This window comes from Chrysemys picta, chromosome 18 (genome assembly GCF_011386835.1).
Source record: "Chrysemys picta bellii isolate R12L10 chromosome 18, ASM1138683v2, whole genome shotgun sequence".
Classification (NCBI taxonomy): domain Eukaryota; kingdom Metazoa; phylum Chordata; order Testudines; family Emydidae; genus Chrysemys; species Chrysemys picta.
This window is the reverse complement of record NC_088808.1, coordinates 10,780,508-10,797,055: the sequence shown is the minus strand read 5'-3', so window position 1 is coordinate 10,797,055 and position 16,548 is coordinate 10,780,508. Positions and strand designations below refer to the sequence as shown.

At 53.8% G+C, this 16,548-nt stretch overlaps 1 protein-coding gene across 9 annotated transcripts in view; it reads right to left on the bottom strand.

Annotated features, from left to right (window-relative positions):
* Window positions 1–479: 479 nt before the first annotated feature.
* The window catches only part of LOC101931032 (CMP-N-acetylneuraminate-beta-galactosamide-alpha-2,3-sialyltransferase 4-like), a 33,886-nt gene continuing 17,817 nt past the window's right edge, over window positions 480–16,548 (bottom strand). For 5 of the 9 annotated variants that reach the window (XM_065572434.1, XM_065572441.1, XM_042854471.2 and 2 more), the window contains 10 exons: window positions 15,663–15,786; window positions 11,079–11,136; window positions 10,612–10,668; window positions 9,547–9,674; window positions 8,078–8,141; window positions 7,073–7,168; window positions 6,108–6,300; window positions 4,214–4,342; window positions 2,510–2,656; window positions 480–1,161 (listed from right to left, as the gene is read on the bottom strand). In XM_065572434.1, the coding sequence (XP_065428506.1) occupies window positions 1,054–1,161; window positions 2,510–2,656; window positions 4,214–4,342; window positions 6,108–6,300; window positions 7,073–7,168; window positions 8,078–8,141; window positions 9,547–9,674; window positions 10,612–10,668; window positions 11,079–11,136; window positions 15,663–15,786 (1,104 nt within the window). In that variant the 3' untranslated portion in view covers window positions 480–1,053. Of the gene's footprint in view, window positions 1,162–2,509; window positions 2,657–4,213; window positions 4,343–6,107; window positions 6,301–7,021; window positions 7,169–8,077; window positions 8,142–9,546; window positions 9,675–10,611; window positions 10,669–11,078; window positions 11,137–15,662; window positions 15,787–16,548 lie in introns of all 9 variants that reach the window. The other 4 variants (XM_065572433.1, XM_065572435.1, XM_065572437.1 and 1 more) reach the window with 1 other exon arrangement.

Below are 16,548 nucleotides of genomic sequence, written 5' to 3'. Positions count from 1 at the left end.
AAGCTGTACTGGGCATGGGGAAAGGTGAACGTGGCACTGAGGGAGCACTGGAAGGAGGCAGAGAAAAGTGTGGGGTGGGGGTGGAGGCCTGGAGGGGAGGGTGGAAGGAAGCAGTAAGTGGGAGGCTGAGAGCCAGTAGGTGGGACTTTGGTGTCCGAGCCAGTCGTGGGCTAACCCTGCACAGGAGTGTTACAGGTGAGATTTGAAGCAAGGAGGAATTCTGGCAAAAAATGATACCGGGCCCCCAGCTTCCCAGCTCCGCAGGGTGAGCAATGGGACGGGGGGTGGCTATGCAGTCATGGCAGGTTGGGAGGGTCAAGCAAAGCCATCCAGAGTGTGCAGAGAAGGGGGGCAGTAACTGTAGCTCCAGGAGCAGTGAAGAGTTTGTAGCGACACTGCGTACAGTCATCCACGTTAGTCCCCTCCAGACAACCCCTCCCTACAGCCCTGGTGCCGATCAGAGACACTCCCAGGCCCGCTTAGAACCAGTTCTGTCTTTATTTCCAAACAGAAAAACTCATCAGCATGGTCCCGCTGCCAATAACTTTCCCCAACGTTTCAAAGATCACCTGAGATGCCGGATCCTCTGGGAGGTCAGCAGAGTCCTTCTCCAAGCCAGCGGGACCAGCTCCTTCTCACTTGAGGCTCCGGAGAAAGGGGCTGAGAACTGTAAGGGACCTGGCTTAAGATCACCCCTCAGTGCCCCATTGGGGGGCCTTAACCTCTCAACTCAAGGGTTACAACAAGTGACTAGCAGGCAAAGCAGGGAGGGCTGTTTCCAAAAGGTGTGGGAAGCACCATATGACATTCTTCCTCCTCCACCAAGGAAACCATGGATCAGTGATTAGAGGTGAACGTCGCAGGCCATCAGGGCAAAGGCCCTGCAGTCCAACACCGAAGGACCATGGCTTATTGCCCACCAGGTACAGAACAGGATAACGCCTGCCCTGTCAGATACAGTACCGAACAACAACAAAGAATAAAGGCCAACGGTGGCCCAACACTGGTGCATGGAGCAACAGCTCCTGGAACATCGCACAGCGTCGCCCCCACTCAGGGGCCCCAGGACCAGGAGGAAGGGCGCATCAAGTTGGAAATCATCCCCCGCTCCATCATTTTCAGCAGCCACGCCTGCTCCGCGCTGATGTTGTGCGTCATAAACTGCAAAGAGAAGTGCTGTTGGTACGGATCATTTCTTACAGCGCCCAGAATTGTGTGCTAACCATCGCCCAGCACAGACAGCAAGCAGGCCGGACCCACAGCTGGTGTAAATCCGTCTCAATTGAGCGACTCCAATTGAGACAACTGGGGATCTGACCAAAGATCCCTACCCCATGAAATTTACAAGCTAACATCAGTATGGTGCCATGCTTCGAGCACTGGACTAGGAACCAGGTGATCTGAGCGCTATTCCCAGTACTGCCAGTGACTCACTGCATAGCCTTGGGCAAGTCACTTCGTCTCTCTGGTTTTAGTCTCTCCATCCTGTCTGTAAGCTCTTTGGGGCTGTCTCTTGCAGTGCGTGTACAGCGCCCACAGAAGACGGGCCCCTTCTCAGTTGCAGGCTCTAGGTCAGTGGTTCTCAAAGCTGGTCCGCCGCTTGTTCGGGGAAAGCCCCTGGCGGGCCAGGATGGTTTGTTTACCTGACACGTCCGTAGGTTAGGCCGATTGCGGCTCAAACTGGCCACAGTTCGCCGCTCCAGGCCAATGGCGGCTGCAGGAAGGGCGGCCAGCACATCCCTCAGCCCGTGCCGCTTCCCGCAGCCCCCATTGGCCTGGAGCGGCGAACCACAGCCAGTGGGAGCCGCGATCGGCCGAACCTGCGAACACGGCAGGTAAACAAACCGGCCCGGCCCGCCAGGGGCTTTCCTTGAACAAGCGACGGACCGGCTTTGAGAACCACTGCTCTAGGTGCCGCTGCTATTAATGCTATAACTTTAATAAAAGGGGGTAAAAAGACAGGAGGGAAGGGAAAGAGTCAGGACTGGCAAGGGTTAACAGCACTACGGTAATGCAATTATGCAGCATGGCCGGGTAAGGGTGATTGGGTTTCTGTATTTTAAACAAATGAATGGCTCATCTGGCTAATTTCTTGCAGGTGGCATGGAAAAAGTGAGACTTAAGCGGGGATTTGCATGAGGTCGGGAAGGTGGCTTTGCAGGCCCCGGTGCATGAGCATGAAGATGGGCACCAGGGAGAAGCAGACAAACGAGACAGTGAAGGCAACAGGAGGGGAGACCAGTAGCAAGACTCCTGTTGATTTCAACGGGCTCTGGATTGGGCCCATATTGCCATTCCACATGCTGTACTGGAGTATACAGGGTCTGTGCCGGAAGCCCTCTCAAAGCGCTCCCAGCAGCTACTCCAGACCCAGCCTCTCCCAAGAGGAGTCGCTGTGGGGAATGATGAAGGAGCACTGAGCGTGGGGGAGCTACCACTACTCCAGACCCAGCCTCTCCCAGCGGGTGGCCTCACAAGGAACAGGTTAACATACTGAGGATAATCGTACCAGGCCCTGGCTCAGATGCGCCGTGTCATAGTAGTGTACTGGCGTGGTATTGTCGTCCTTGTCAGGGTACCCAAATCCTATGATGTTAACCTCGTGGCAGATATGGAGAGCTAAGTTCAAAGCGATGATTCCGGTGGTGGAATATTTCTGGATAAAAGGATAGGACACATTTTCAAATTACATGATGCATTTTGATCTCAACTTTTACCACAGCAGCCCCAAGCAATCTGGCTGCATTTGGGACCAACTGCCCCCTCCACCCTCCACTTAGCAGAAAAATACCAAGACAGACAGAAGGGCAGAGTTTACAGGCCTTGCCATTTCTTTGACAAAACCACAAGGTGCATCTTTTTAAAGTGATGCTGTGCAGAACAGGGCAGCCTGTAGCGAGACCGTGGCCTTTGGAAAAGTCAAATGTTAACCACAGTGGAGATCTGTGAGCTTTTGGAAGGAATCCAGCAAGCACTGCAGGTCTGTACATGCTACTGAGCATGCATGTAATCGGTCCCTATCGGATTTCTGGGTATGCCTCGTCTGGGTACGTACTCTCTCTGGTTGGCATGTTAGTGTTGTACTAAATTCAAGCCCATGCATTAAATTCCAGCCTAAAAGGTACAAAAATCCAGCCAGTCATTTGAAGGCAACATTGGGGGGAGGGATAGCTCAGTGGTTTGAGCTTTGGCCTGCTAAACCCAGGGTTGTGAGTTCAATCCTTGAGGGGGCTTCTTAGGGATCTGGGGCAAAATCAGTACTTGGTCCTGCTAGTGTAGGCGGGGGCTGGACTTGATGACCTTTCAAGGTCCCTTCCAGTTCTAGGAGATAGGACATCTCCATTTATAAAAAAAATGAACACCTGCCCTTAAAAAAAATAAATGAGACCAAGCAAAACAGCCACAACGCTCAGCTCAGGAGAAAATGTACCATCCGTTCTCTAAGTACCCACGTAGCACTTCCCGCATGGACAGTAGCACTTGCAGTGAGGAGACGTTGTAGCGCCCGGCTTTGGGGATCTGGAGACTTGGGTCCCAGTCCCAATCCCAACCCTGGCGAGGAATCACTGCCTGACCTTGGGCAAGTCATTTAGACACTCTTCTCCTTCCGAAAATGGTGATTACAATGCTTCCCTAATTCACAGTGGTGGCTGAATTAATTAATGGCTGCAAAGTGCTTGGAGGATCAGGACGAAAGACAAAGAATGATTATACTTATTAACTGCATAATCCTCAGTGCCCCAATGAGTGGGGAAACTAATGCTACAGAAGGAGCTGGCATCAGAGCCAGGATTAGACTTGAGCTCTCCTGCATACCTCACTGCTTTAAGGGATGCAAACCTAAATTCCTCTCTCCTTGCAGAGGGCCCATCTGATGGGGAAAGACAACCGAATACACACAGCTTGGCTAAGCATTGACCAAGCTGGGGAGACACTGTTCAGCCTGGCCTGGCAAGGAATGGTGGGATGAAAATAAGAAAGGGAAATTTAGGCTGAATGTCAGTAATATCTGGACACAGACCCAGTGGGTGAGGTAGAAACCCCCATCGCCCATTTAGAGCGAGGCCGGCCATGGCAACAGAAATCCCCCTCCATCTCCTTCTGTGACTCTGCTTTGGGCAGCATTGTGTTGCGGTGAAGCAGGAAGGCACAGAGTTAAAGGGGGCAAGTAGCACGCAGGAGCTTTCTCCCTGCTAGGCAGTCAGGGCCATACCCCGCCCGTCTTCTTCAGCTGAAGCAATTTGTATGTTGCTTCGTAGGTGACATAAGGGTGCAGAATCCGCAGGTGAGAGGCATTCCACTTCCATTCACTGGGCGGCCTGCGCCAAAACCCCTCTACGGTCTGTAGGGGGGAGAGAGAGAGAGATTTGGCTCCAGCTGCAATATCCCAGCCTGTTGACTCATTAGGAAGCAGCAGAGCGTAGGAGGGCAGGTGGTTAGTACAAATAATAAATGAACACATAACAGGGGCTACCGGAATTAGCACAGAGATCACATAGAGGTAGCAGGCATAAGTAATCTGACAAGACAGGCCAGTACCAACAGGTAATGGGCAAGTGGTTAGTAACTAGGGGGAAGATGTCCAAAGGTGCAAATGAGAGCGAGGCATCCAATTGCCACTGAATTTCAATGGGAATTGGGCGCCTGACTGTTGAAATCCCAGCCTGAATCTACCCTGGTGCTAGGGTGACCAGACGTCCCGATTTTATCGGGACCGTCCCGATATTTCCTTGTTTGTCCCGCATCCCGACCGACATGCGGTCGGGACAACCGGACAAACAAGGAAATGCCCCGAGCCTCGAGCCCGGAAGTGCTCGTGCCCCCCCCCCCTGCCCCGACTCCGCCCCCTCCTCCCCCGATTGGCTCCCTCCCCGAATCCCCGCCTCTTCCCCGGGCTCACCATTCCCCCTCCCTCCACAAGCGCTGGAGGGAGGCCCGGGAGACGCAGGGGAAGCGCGGGGCCGGGGTGAGTAACAGTCCGGCCTGGCGCAGTGCAGGCAGGACTCAGTTGGGTGGTTGGGAGAGGAGGGGGGCGACCCGCGGGGCCAGGCGACGGGGGAGGAAGCGGCCATGGCGCTCGGCGGCTCTGGCGCCCCCGAACCCCCCGAGCCGGGGCCTGCAGCAGCGCGTACGCTGGGCCCAGCCCCTGGCTAGGCACGTCTGGGCTGCCCAGCTGGTGCTATCCCGCGGCGGCCCCGGGGTGGAGGCATCGGCAGCCCAGCCCTGTTCGTTCCCCTGCGGGACGGGGGGGCTGGGGCCTGCTGCCCCCACTCCGGGGCCGCCGCGGGATAGCACCAGCTGGGCAGCAGCCCAGACGCTGGCCAGGGGCTGGGCGCAGCGTGTGCGCTACTGGGTCCCCGCAGCAGGCCCCGGCTCGGGGGGTTCGGGGGCGCCAGAGCCGCAGCCGCCAAGCGCCATGGCCGCTTCCTGCCCCCGCGGCAGTGGGAGCTGCAGCAGCAGCTGCTCCCGAGTCCCGCTGGCCGGGGGTGAGAACAGCCACCGCCTGGCCCCGCGGGCCGCCCCCCTCCTCGCCCTACCACCCAACTGAGTCCTGCCTGCAAGGGACCAGGCCGGACTCTCACTACCCCGCCCCGCGCTTCCCCTGAGTCTCCCGGGCCTCCCTCCAGCGCTTGCGGAGGAAGGTTTTTTTTTTTTTTTTTTGGCCACGCCCCCCGCCACGCCCCCCCACGTCCCCCCCCCCCCCCCCCCCCGCGTCCCGATATTTGTCTTTGGTGATCTGGTCACCCTACCTGGTGCTGTCCAGACTCTCCCCCCCATGTTCGCACTGAGTAACACTTTGCTACAGGATTAGAATCAACCGGACTCTCGGCTGAGTAAGGATGGCAAAGTCTAGTCCCTTCTCCTGCTCCCGATGCCATCAGCCTTCTAGGATTAGGTCCCATGTAGACAGTCTTCCCATTTAATGACGGATGAGTTGAGAGCCAGATTGGACCAGAAGCTTGGGGTCACCCCACTGCTCGTGGCAGGTTGCTTATGTGCACCCCAACATATGGAAGAGCACAACAGAGCCCCGAAACCTCTTCACTCCCCCCTTATCTCATGCCACCCGGCCGAGCACCTCCCGATAGCCCTTTGAGATGCCTCACCTTATTCCTTGTCTGCAGCAGCATCTCCTTCACCCAGGTAAAATCCAGGCTCTTGAACGCAATGAGCACCATCAGCGTTTCACTGTCGTTGTTATCCAGAGGGTTGGGCAGCGCAGACTCGGGGAAGAAGAGCCGGATGCTGGTTTTCTCACCCACATCTTCCTCATGCTCTTTCACGGGAGCATTGTTTAACCTGAGGGGGGAAAGGCAGCACGCTGAGAGCAGGCCAGAGATACAGGTTGTCACGGAACAGGTCGTGTGCCTCTGCCGGATGGAAGCCAGGGCCAGACTTGTTCACATGTGGGGGTTTATTTTACTTTACTACTTTGTTATTTTCAGCACCTCGCAGCCTCAATTGATATCATGGCTCCAGGGTGCTAGGTACTGCACGCACACGTAGTAAGAAATGGTCCATGATCCAAAAAGTTACCTAAAGACAGACAAAGGGTGGCAGAAGGCAGTATGATTCTAGCCCCGTTTTGCAGATGGGGAATGGATGCCCAGAGAAATGAAGTGACTTTCACTCAGGAAATCGATGGCATTGCCAGAAATTCAACCCAGATCTCCTGAATCCCAAAGCAAGGCCTTGTCCACAAGACCATTCTCCCTTCTACTGAATGAGCAAATGGAAGAGGTCAAAGGATTCATCTACATTGCAATAAAAGACCCGCGGCATGGGCGCGGCTGACCCAGGTCAGCTAACTCAGGCTTGTGGGACTCGGGCTGTGGGGCTAAAAATTGCAGTCCTGACGGGATTTTTATTGTAGTGTCGCTACAGAAAAGGCCTGCGGTTGTGGAGACTGAACTCTGACAACCGTGGCATCTGCTTGTGTGTTTGGCCAAGATCATGAGGTTCCCTCAACGCAGGGGTCAAGGTGGTTATACTCCCCATACAAAGAGTTAAGCACGTGTACATCAAGCCATCGGTTCCCCTCTGCGTGTTGGTCCCAGGGAGCATCCGATACCTGATGACGATGTTGTGCGAGTCAATCACTGCCCCGAGGCCTCGGCCACGAATGGAGTTACTGTTGCCGACCACGACGCACCTTCGGCACCGAAGACTAGACAGAGGAGCCAATGGAATGAATGTGAGGCCCTGTTCGGCCCAGTTCCTCCCCCTCTAGAGCAATATCCCCCAGGGCTTGTCTGGCCTACGGATGGGTCTCCCCACGCGACTGCAGAGCAGAGGAAACCTGGAACTCAGCCCGGCACCAGGAGAGTTCGGCTGTTCCTGCTGTGCTCAGATACCAGGAGCGGGGTTGGCATGGTACAGAGCACTGCCAGTCCAACCCACAGAGCCCCTCTATTAGCTGGTTAGCCCTGCAACACAGGGATGCTGCACTCCGCTCGGCTGGATGCGGGCCACGCCCCGGTGAGAAGAACAAGGCCTGGAGTCTCCCCAGCATGCTAAGAAACCTGCGTGTGGCCTCGGCTAAGCTGGCGGAGGGGCCCGGCAGCAACGGCAAGACAGTCTGTACTGAAAGGGCCACAAGACACTGGTGGGAGAGGGAAGCAATCCAGTGGCTAACAGCTGCCCCGCAGACGGACCATGCTTCACAGCCAGTAGTGGACTAGCACCACAGACATCTGCACGTACCTCAGTGTGCCCTGAGCTGGCCCGCCCTGGGAGGAGGTAGATGGTGATGGGGGAGGGGAGAGAGAGCAGGGTGTAATAGAAATTACAGGGCGGCGGCTAGTGATCTTTCTGAGGCCCTGGGAGCCAAGGCGGCCCAGAAGGGCAAATTAGAGGGGCCTGCAGGATGGTAGGAGGGGCCTTCTGGGAGGCGAGGAGAGGGAGCAGGGTGTCAGCAGAGGGGATGGATTGGAGGAGAGGTAAGAATGGGAGAACTTTAACGAGCCTCAGATACACAGGTTCCAAACCAAGCTGCTAACCCCTTTTTTGAGGTTTCCCCACCACTAACACCCACCATTGTCCCCCCAGCACACAGCCACCAGCCCAGCCCACCTACCGCTCAATGGACTTTGGCATCCCATGCTGCGGGAGGAGCTGTAACGTGTGGAACGCATGGAGAACTGGACGGAAAGGAGAAAGAGGTTAAATAATGACACAAGAACACAAGAACTAGGGGTCATCAAATGAAATGAACAGGCAGCAGGTTTAAAACATACAAAGGGAAGTATTTCTTCACACAACGCACAATCAACTTGTGGAACTCCTTGCCAGAGGATGTTGTGAAGGTCAAGACTATAACAGGGTTCAAAAAAGAACTAGATACATTGATGGAGGATAGGTCCATCAATGGCTATTAGCCAGGATGGGCAGGGATGGTGTCCCTAGCCTCTCTTTAGCAGAAGCTGGGAATGGGCGACAGGGGCTGGATCACTTGATGATTCCCTGTTCTGTTCATTCCCTCTGGGGCACCTGGTATTGGCCACTGTCGGAAGTCAGGATACTGGGCTAGATGGACCTTTGGTCTGACCCAGTAGGGCCATTCTTATGTTCTTTAACATCTGCCTGGGTCAAGTGATCCCCTCCCGAAGACATGACTCCCTGGTTTCATCCACTCCTCCTCCCATTTGCTGAATATTCTCTGCCTCCTGTGTATGTCTACACAGAGACTCAGTGCGCGGCACGCTGGGATGTAACTCTACAGCGCAGTAGCCTGCCATGCGCTACGTGGCCACGTGGACCCTGCATTGCGCTCTGATCTGCTGCTGTTCCAAACTGCAGTACCCAGAGCACCCCAGGGAATTCGAATGCGCGGCAGGAGGGTCCATACAGCCACTGTAGATTTACACCCCAGCTTGTCATGCCCCGAGTCTCTGTACAGACAAGCCCTGGGACAGATGGGTGTCAGACTTCTCTATTCATTATACAGTGGGACAGAGATAGACAACACATTGCCCGGCCAAACACGCAGCCCTTTGCCCCAAAGAAACTGTATCGCTGTAACCTTTGCCCTCCCTTCTCCCTATTCCCCTCACCGTGGGGACGGCACCAGGTAGTTGGCAAACTCTTTGGGGCAGGGATCGTATTTTGCCTAGGTTTTCCATCAAGTGTCCCAGCACACAAATAATCAGGGCACACGCTGGGACAGTTCAGAACGAAGGTCCCCGATACCAGCCTATGGACTGCAATGGAGGCTTTAACAGTCCAGCCCTCATCAATTCTATTCATGGGCCTACTGGCCCGGCTGGAGAATGGAATTAAAGAGTTTCCTCCTTCCTTCCTCTCTGCCGTTCCCCACGCTCATCCTCCAAGGGCCGTATCCACTCCTCCAGCCTGACCACCTACCCAGGAAATCCTGCGCTTCGGCTCCGAGCAGCCCTGGCATATTTCTATCCTAGTCCCACCCCCGCCTTCCACCTCTCCGCATGGCTGCGTAATGAAGAGGCTTTTCTGATGCCCCGTGGGCCCCCACAGCCCCGCGAGGTAACCGCGAGCAAAGGGCGTGCTTGGGGAGGGGGAGACCGATACCCGAGCTATTCAGTCCGAAGGGAAGCCTGTGGAAGTGGAGAAGGTCGTTTAGTTGTCTCCTGGCAGGGGTGTCATCCTGCCAGAATAACTCCTTGCTGGTCAGGAAAGGTTTCCAGTCAGGCTCGAACCTAGCAAGAGAGAGCCAGGGTGTTAGCACTGCAGCAGGGTCCAGGGAGGAAACGCCACGCACAGCCTCTGCACATGGGCTGAGCAGCCAGGCTCACGTAGGGCAGTGGTTCTCAACCAGGGGTAGGCGGACCCCTGGGGGTACACAGAGGTCTTCCGGGGGGTACATCAGCTCTTCTAGGTATGCGCCTAGTTTTACAACAGGCTACATAAAAAGCTCTAGTGAAGTCAGGACAGACACTGACTTGTTTATACGGCTCTGTATACTGTACACGGAGATGGAAGTGCAATATTTATATTCCAGTTGATGTATTTCATAATTATATGGTAAACATCAGAAAGTCAGCAACTGTTCAGGAACAGTGCGCTGTGACACTTTTGTATTGTGATGTCTGGTTTTGTGAGCAAGTCGTTTTCAAATGAGGTGAAACTTGGGGGTACGCAAGACAAATCAGACTCCTGAAAGGGGGACAGAAGTCTGGAAAGGTGGAGAGCCACTGACCTAGGGCACTCGGATGCTTCTGTGCTCACCCCAAGCGCTTCTAGAAAAGGAACCACGTCCCTCCCTGTTAGCCCTGGCTGGTTCCGCCCCACATCTCAGCCCAGCCCGCGATGCAAAATCCCCTCTGATCTCCCGCACTCCACTTCCCCAATTTACTCCCCTTGCCTTGGCCTGCCAACGTCTTGGAAATGCTGAGTCATCTTTCAATTTCTCTACCCTGGGGCGGAGGTGAGGTCTGCTTTTCCTCTTGTGGTTCCTCAGTGTGTCTCTGCTTGTTCACAGCGGTACCAGCACTCGCCGTGGACTAAGCCACATCTCCCTTCCTGTCTGCTGGATTCCCCACACACTGCCTGCCCTGCCCCTCCACATACACTGATCAGAGCATCAAACCCTCCCTCGCCAACATCCCCAGCACAAATCAAAAGCAACTAACAAACCTGCCAAGAATGGGCTTTCTCCATGCAAAGCGCTTCCTGCAAATGTTGATGTCCTTCCTGTGAAAGAGACACGGCTCATTTATTTACAGTCCTTCCTACTGCCTCCACTCCCTCTCTTGTCCATCATGAGTCCGCTCCAGAACTGTCCATTAGCACACCCCTCCGGCTCCCTCTCCACGACCTGCCAGGGATCCCACACTATGGGACGCTTTTAGGTTTAGAATCGAGTCCTTCCATGATTTTTTTTCCCTGCTACTTTTCTCTTCCTTTCCTCTCCTTCCACCCTATTCCTCCTGCCACACAGTTCAGACCATCTCCTCGCCAGGTGGAGCACAGCTCTCCCAAACTCCCTAGGGTTCCCCACGCCCCACCGCTCGCTATACAGGTGAGGTGTGTTTCTGGCTACTGAGCTCCCTCTAGGAGCCTAACGCCACGCAGATCAGGCCTGGGGAAGCAGGGTGACTTACTCAAAGGGAACGTCAGGCATCATCCTCCCGCAGTACTGGACAACTCGCACACTGAGCACTGTTGAAGGAAACGGACACAAGACGGACACGTTGAAACAGGGAAACAATGGCCTCCGCCTGGCAGCAGCACCACAGGTGGGCCCACCTGCCGCCCGGCCCCCCGAAACGCACATCGGACTGGTGTGAGTTTCAACCACGTATGGCTGAAGACCTGCCGATACTGTTCCAGAGCAGGGGAGCCCCCGAGTGGCTAGATCAGAACTAGTCCCTCACCAGCCAGGACTTTCTGTTAATAATCCCTCCTATTGCTACAGCAATTTCCACCCCAGGCCCTCGCTGCGCTTTGCAAACATTGCGACTCGCAGCAGCCCCGCAGGGTAGGTATTATTCCCCCATCTGTAAAATGGCAACATAGCGGCGCAGCGAGGTGAAGTGACTTGTCAAAGCCCTTCACTGAGTTAGCAGCAGAACCAGAAAGGAGAAGACCCATGAGCCCTGACTCCCAGCCCCCTGCTTTAAGTCACAGACTCCCTTCCGGGGCCGGGAACAGAACCCTGGAGTGCCGATTCTCAGCCCCCTCCCCACTCCAACCGCGGGGCACTACAGAGAGCAGCACTGATACATCTGCAACCCTGAGTGCGCCCTCTGCTGGGCACAGTTGGCCAGGGTTCATTTACGCTGAGACCAGCTCTCTCTCTCTCTCTCTCTCATTGTCTCTTCAAGGGCCTTGTATCTGCACCGATTAGGGGATGCAGAGAGCAGGCTCCTTCCAACCTCTCATGTTTCTATGGCCTTGGCTACACTTACCGGCAAGTTCGACGGCTGGAAATCGAACTTCTGGGTTCGACTTATCGCGTCTAGTCTGGACGCGATAAGTCGAACCCGGAAGTGCTCGCCGTCGACTGCGGTACTCCAGCTCGCCGAGAGGAGTACCGCGGAGTCGACGGGGGAGCCTGCCTGCCGAGTGTGGACCAAGGTAAGTTTGAACTAATTCGAAATAAGGTACTTCGAACTTCAGCTACGTTATTCACGTAGCTGAAGTTGCGTACCTTAGTTCGAATTAGGGGGGGTAGTGTAGACCAAGCCTATTACAAGGAGTCATTGGTCCCCCCCAGCACATCCACCAGCAGGACCTGGAAAGAACCCAAACAGCTACAAAACCTGCCCCAAAAATGTGGGTGCAAAACAGAGGAGAGCAGAACAGAAAAAAAAATCATCTTTCTGTTCTTTCTTTGTACAGCGCCTAGCACAGTGGGGCTATGGTCCATCCCTGGGGCCCCTAGTTACTATAGTAATGCAAATAATAAATAATAATGTTCCACCTGCTTGCAAACCAGTGTCCCTGCCAGGGAAAACCACGGGCCCAGCCCTACATTCCTTGTGCAGCACTGAAATCAGTAGGAGTTTGGGGGGAGAAAGACAGACAGGATTGGCCCCTGTACATAGATGGGTAGAAAAGGCATTAACACCAAAAGAACGTTAGACATCTTGTCTCCTTTGTGTTGCCTTTCTTCTTGGAGCTCCACTCCACGTGGGCAGTAAAACCCAGGCATTTCATACGTTTATTGCAGTAGTGCCCAGGAATCAGCCAAGATGGGGGACTCCACTGCGCTAGGTGCTGTACGAACGCAGAATGATAACTCAGCTGTTCCTTCTCTGTGCTTCCGAGATGCATGAAGCTGCAGATAGAGGGGAAAGCAGCCAGTCCGCCCCCTCCAAGGGCAGGATTCAGGCTCAGGTGTGAGGGGTATCTGATACTGCACTGGAGCATGGCCAGAAATAAGGAGACATGGAGGTTACAACCCTGAAGAGTTGGGGGTAGGGACTGGGATTGGGGGGCGGGGAATTCCCCTCATCTCATCCCGTCTCCTCCATTAAAGGTATCAGTGCAAGCACTAGCATTTGTTCAAACACCAGCTGGGGAGGGGAAAGCGAATCAAGCCTCCCCGTTGTCTCCCATCCATCAGCAGGGAAGGAGGGGGCACATCCTCTAAATAGGAAGGATGGGGGAGCAGAAGAGGTGAAGGAGGGCAGCCACAGGAGGGATCCAATGAAGGGGGACAGACACTGCTGTCCTGGCCCCCTCAACACAGCCGTTCCCAGCCCCATCCGAAGGCAAGGGGCACAGGCACAACCTCATATCACCTTCTTTCCAGCCCTGGGTGGAAAAGGGAAAATTGTGTGTACTATTTTTATGGACAATACGTGTGACTCAGTTTACCTACGGAGTATAAACGGGGAGCGAGGCACAGCTGGATATCACAAAGGCAAGAGGCCCATCCAGGTTGGAACCAGATACGTCCGGCTGGAATCCACCCATATACGTGGAAGGTCCTGCAGAAGCAGCGGCAGCTTCAGCCACCAAAAATTCCCTTTGCACGCCTGGCAGCCCGTGAGAGTGCGCACAGCATGGCTGCGGCTGGACACAAAGAAGCGAGGTGTTTTAAGGCTGCTGCTGCTGTAAAGACAGAGACTCTGAGCCAGCGAGACGCGATATATCGATCCCCGATTCGGCGGGTAGTCTGGACGTACCCTTAGACACCCAGGGCCTGATTTCAGGAAGAGCGGCTGAAGTCCATTGGGGAGATAGCGGGACATCACAGAGGCACTCAGCTACCTCAGTAGGGAAACCAGAACGGAGTATGGGCTCAATGCTCCTAAAACTCAGGCTCTGGAGTGGCGGGTGTGTGCAAATAAAGATGGGCACCAAAACCCGCAAGCCATTTGGGGAGAACTTGTCTATAAGGCTGCATGTGTGTCACAACCATGACTTCCACATGGGAAATCCACATGAAAAATCCACATGAAATCTTGGACCCGTTGAAGTCAATGAGAATTTTGCCACTGATTTCAGTGAGGCCACGATTTCACCCATGACTTTCACAGATCTTACGTGTAAAAACATCGAGATCTTTGACAACCCAGCCAGCCTTCTGCTGAGCAGAATTCCTCCAGGAATCTTTACAGAGCTGGCTGTAAATCATCTCCAAATGAGTCAAGTGGAATATGGATTTTCAGATTTAAAAAAAAAAAAAAAAAAAAAACGATTTGTTAAGCACAATTTTGATTGTAAAACAAAAGATTTTAATTTGACTTTTCTCATAAAGCCCCATATCAAACAACGCAACAGTCATTAAACTACTGTGCACCAGGAGGACTTCTTTCAAACTGAAGGTCTGATGGATGCATTTTTAGCCCGGAAGTTGCAATGATTTTCCCAAGACAAACAACCAGCCTTTCTAGTGAAAATAGGACTGCCTTACTTTGTGGAAGGGGTTCACAAGCACTGGTCCTCCTGGTGGATTTCACTGGACCACCCACCCATCCACTAAGCTGACCAGATATCCTGATTTTATATGGACAGTCACGATATTCGGGGCCTTGTCTTACGTAGGCGCCTACTATCCCCCACCCCGTCCTGATTTTTCACACTTGCTGTCTGGTCACCCTACTTTCCACCCACACACATACACATTCTAACTCTAACCCTGCAGAAAGCTGCTCGTGAGAACAGGGGTCTACTGAACAGAGATCATGCTACTGCACAGTCTAAGCTGCTGTTTTCAGGTACTTACAATTTTGAAAAAGTTACAACTTGGACTGAAATTATCCACATTCCTTCACAGCACAAAGGTAACATTTTGAGAGGAGAATACAGTGAAATTCCACCTGATTGTTTTGCGCGAAGTGTGGGAAACAATACAGAAGATTTTCACATTTAAAAAAAAAAAATCAGAAGCTTTTCTTCCCCACCACACAGGCAAATACAGCTCAAGTGACTCCATTCCTAGATCCGAGTATATACACAGTCTTGCCCAAGAACTGCAGCCTTACCAGGTTCAGTGCTTACAACTGGGAGTAGTTCCACTGAGGAAAGCATCATTGCTCGCAGTAGTAAATGCTAGGAAGTCTTTGCAAAATGGGGTGCTTAGTTTGGAAAAGCACGACTGGCTGAGAAATATGCAGGCGCAAACTTGACTAGCAGCACGTTAGGGCCACACGGCTGAGAGCGGACTCACCCCAGGAGAACTAACCCATGCAAGTGTCCCCCTGAAGTCAAAGGATTCATGGGAGTAAATGGTCCCCAGGGTGGGTATGGACTGCAGACTCCAGCCCTTGGCCCGGACCATGGCAAAGGGCTGGTGCACACTGCACCATTCTCCATCCCGTCTGACATCTTTGGGCCTCATTCTCCACATACTCATTCCCATCACGCTGCCGTAAACCCGGTGTGCGCCAGAAGAACCTCAGGCCTGTTCTGCTTCGCCAGGAGTACAGGTGGTTCCACAAATCTCACAGACATCAAGCTTTCTGAAGCTATTTAGCGTTGCACATAGCGGATCTATGTAACCACATTTCCTGTTACCACTACCATGCTCCAACCACCCTCGTCCCTTCTACCCCCTTCGTCACACTCAGTTGTTGGGTCCTGTCTATTTAGAGTGCAAGCTCTTCAGGGCACGGGCTGTCTCTCACTATATAGCGCCCAGCACGGTGGGGCTTTGATCCTGGTGACCATGTGCAAATAACCAGTGGGGCTGGGGACGGGATGGCAGGACTCGGCGTGAGATCAAGCTCTCTTACCCACACTCAGGAGAAGCATCAGCACTTTCCACAGCTTCTTGAGAAAGACTAAGGCGAATCTGCACTGCGATTTGGAGCACACGAGTCCCTCAAGATTCATATCGGCGGCTCCTGAATTCCTGGCCTGCAAAGAAAACCAACAGAGGTGACCCATCAATTCATCAATCAAAGGGATTGGTGAACCGCAACATTAGACTTTGCACAGAACAGTAGGCAGGGGTCCTTCTCAAGCGCCCGTGGGATTGCTGCCTGCATTTGCCCTGGCTACACTGACCCGGCATTCCGGGTAATGTCTAGCACGAGTCTCTGGGACACGCCTCACTGCTTCATCCCCTGCTGAGATTCCCCAAGTAAATGGAAGAAAGGCCGTGTCAAAAGACTCATCCACCTCCCTTTTGCTTTGGGCTCTTCCATGCATGCCGGGCAAGGGGAGGGCGGATTGCAAAGAGATGTTGTTTTTAACAGTTAACCTAAAACGACACAGTGAAAGGGGACGTCACCATCAGGAGTAACCTAAACGCTGCCAAGAGGTGAATTTTTCTCCCCATGGCCCCAAAGCTTGCTCCACCGATGATAATAATACTTCCCTCCAAAGAGCAGAGGGCATGGCGCCTTTGCCTGCAAAGCAAGGCAGTTCTGTGAGCAAGCCGCAGAGTTTGCAGCGCTTAGGCCTCTGAGCTTGACTGACAGCCTTAATTATACGGGGACCGCGATGCGGCTGGAGCAGACGCGCGCAAGCTCAGGCTGGTAAAGCCGGAATAATGCACTCGCTCTCTTTAAGGGACAGCGCAGGAAGGAAGAGCTCCGCTTCCTCCATCTGACGGCAATCACCTAATTAGCCCCGTTGAGCAGGTGATACAAACTCAGGCACAGCAGGAGAAAACGG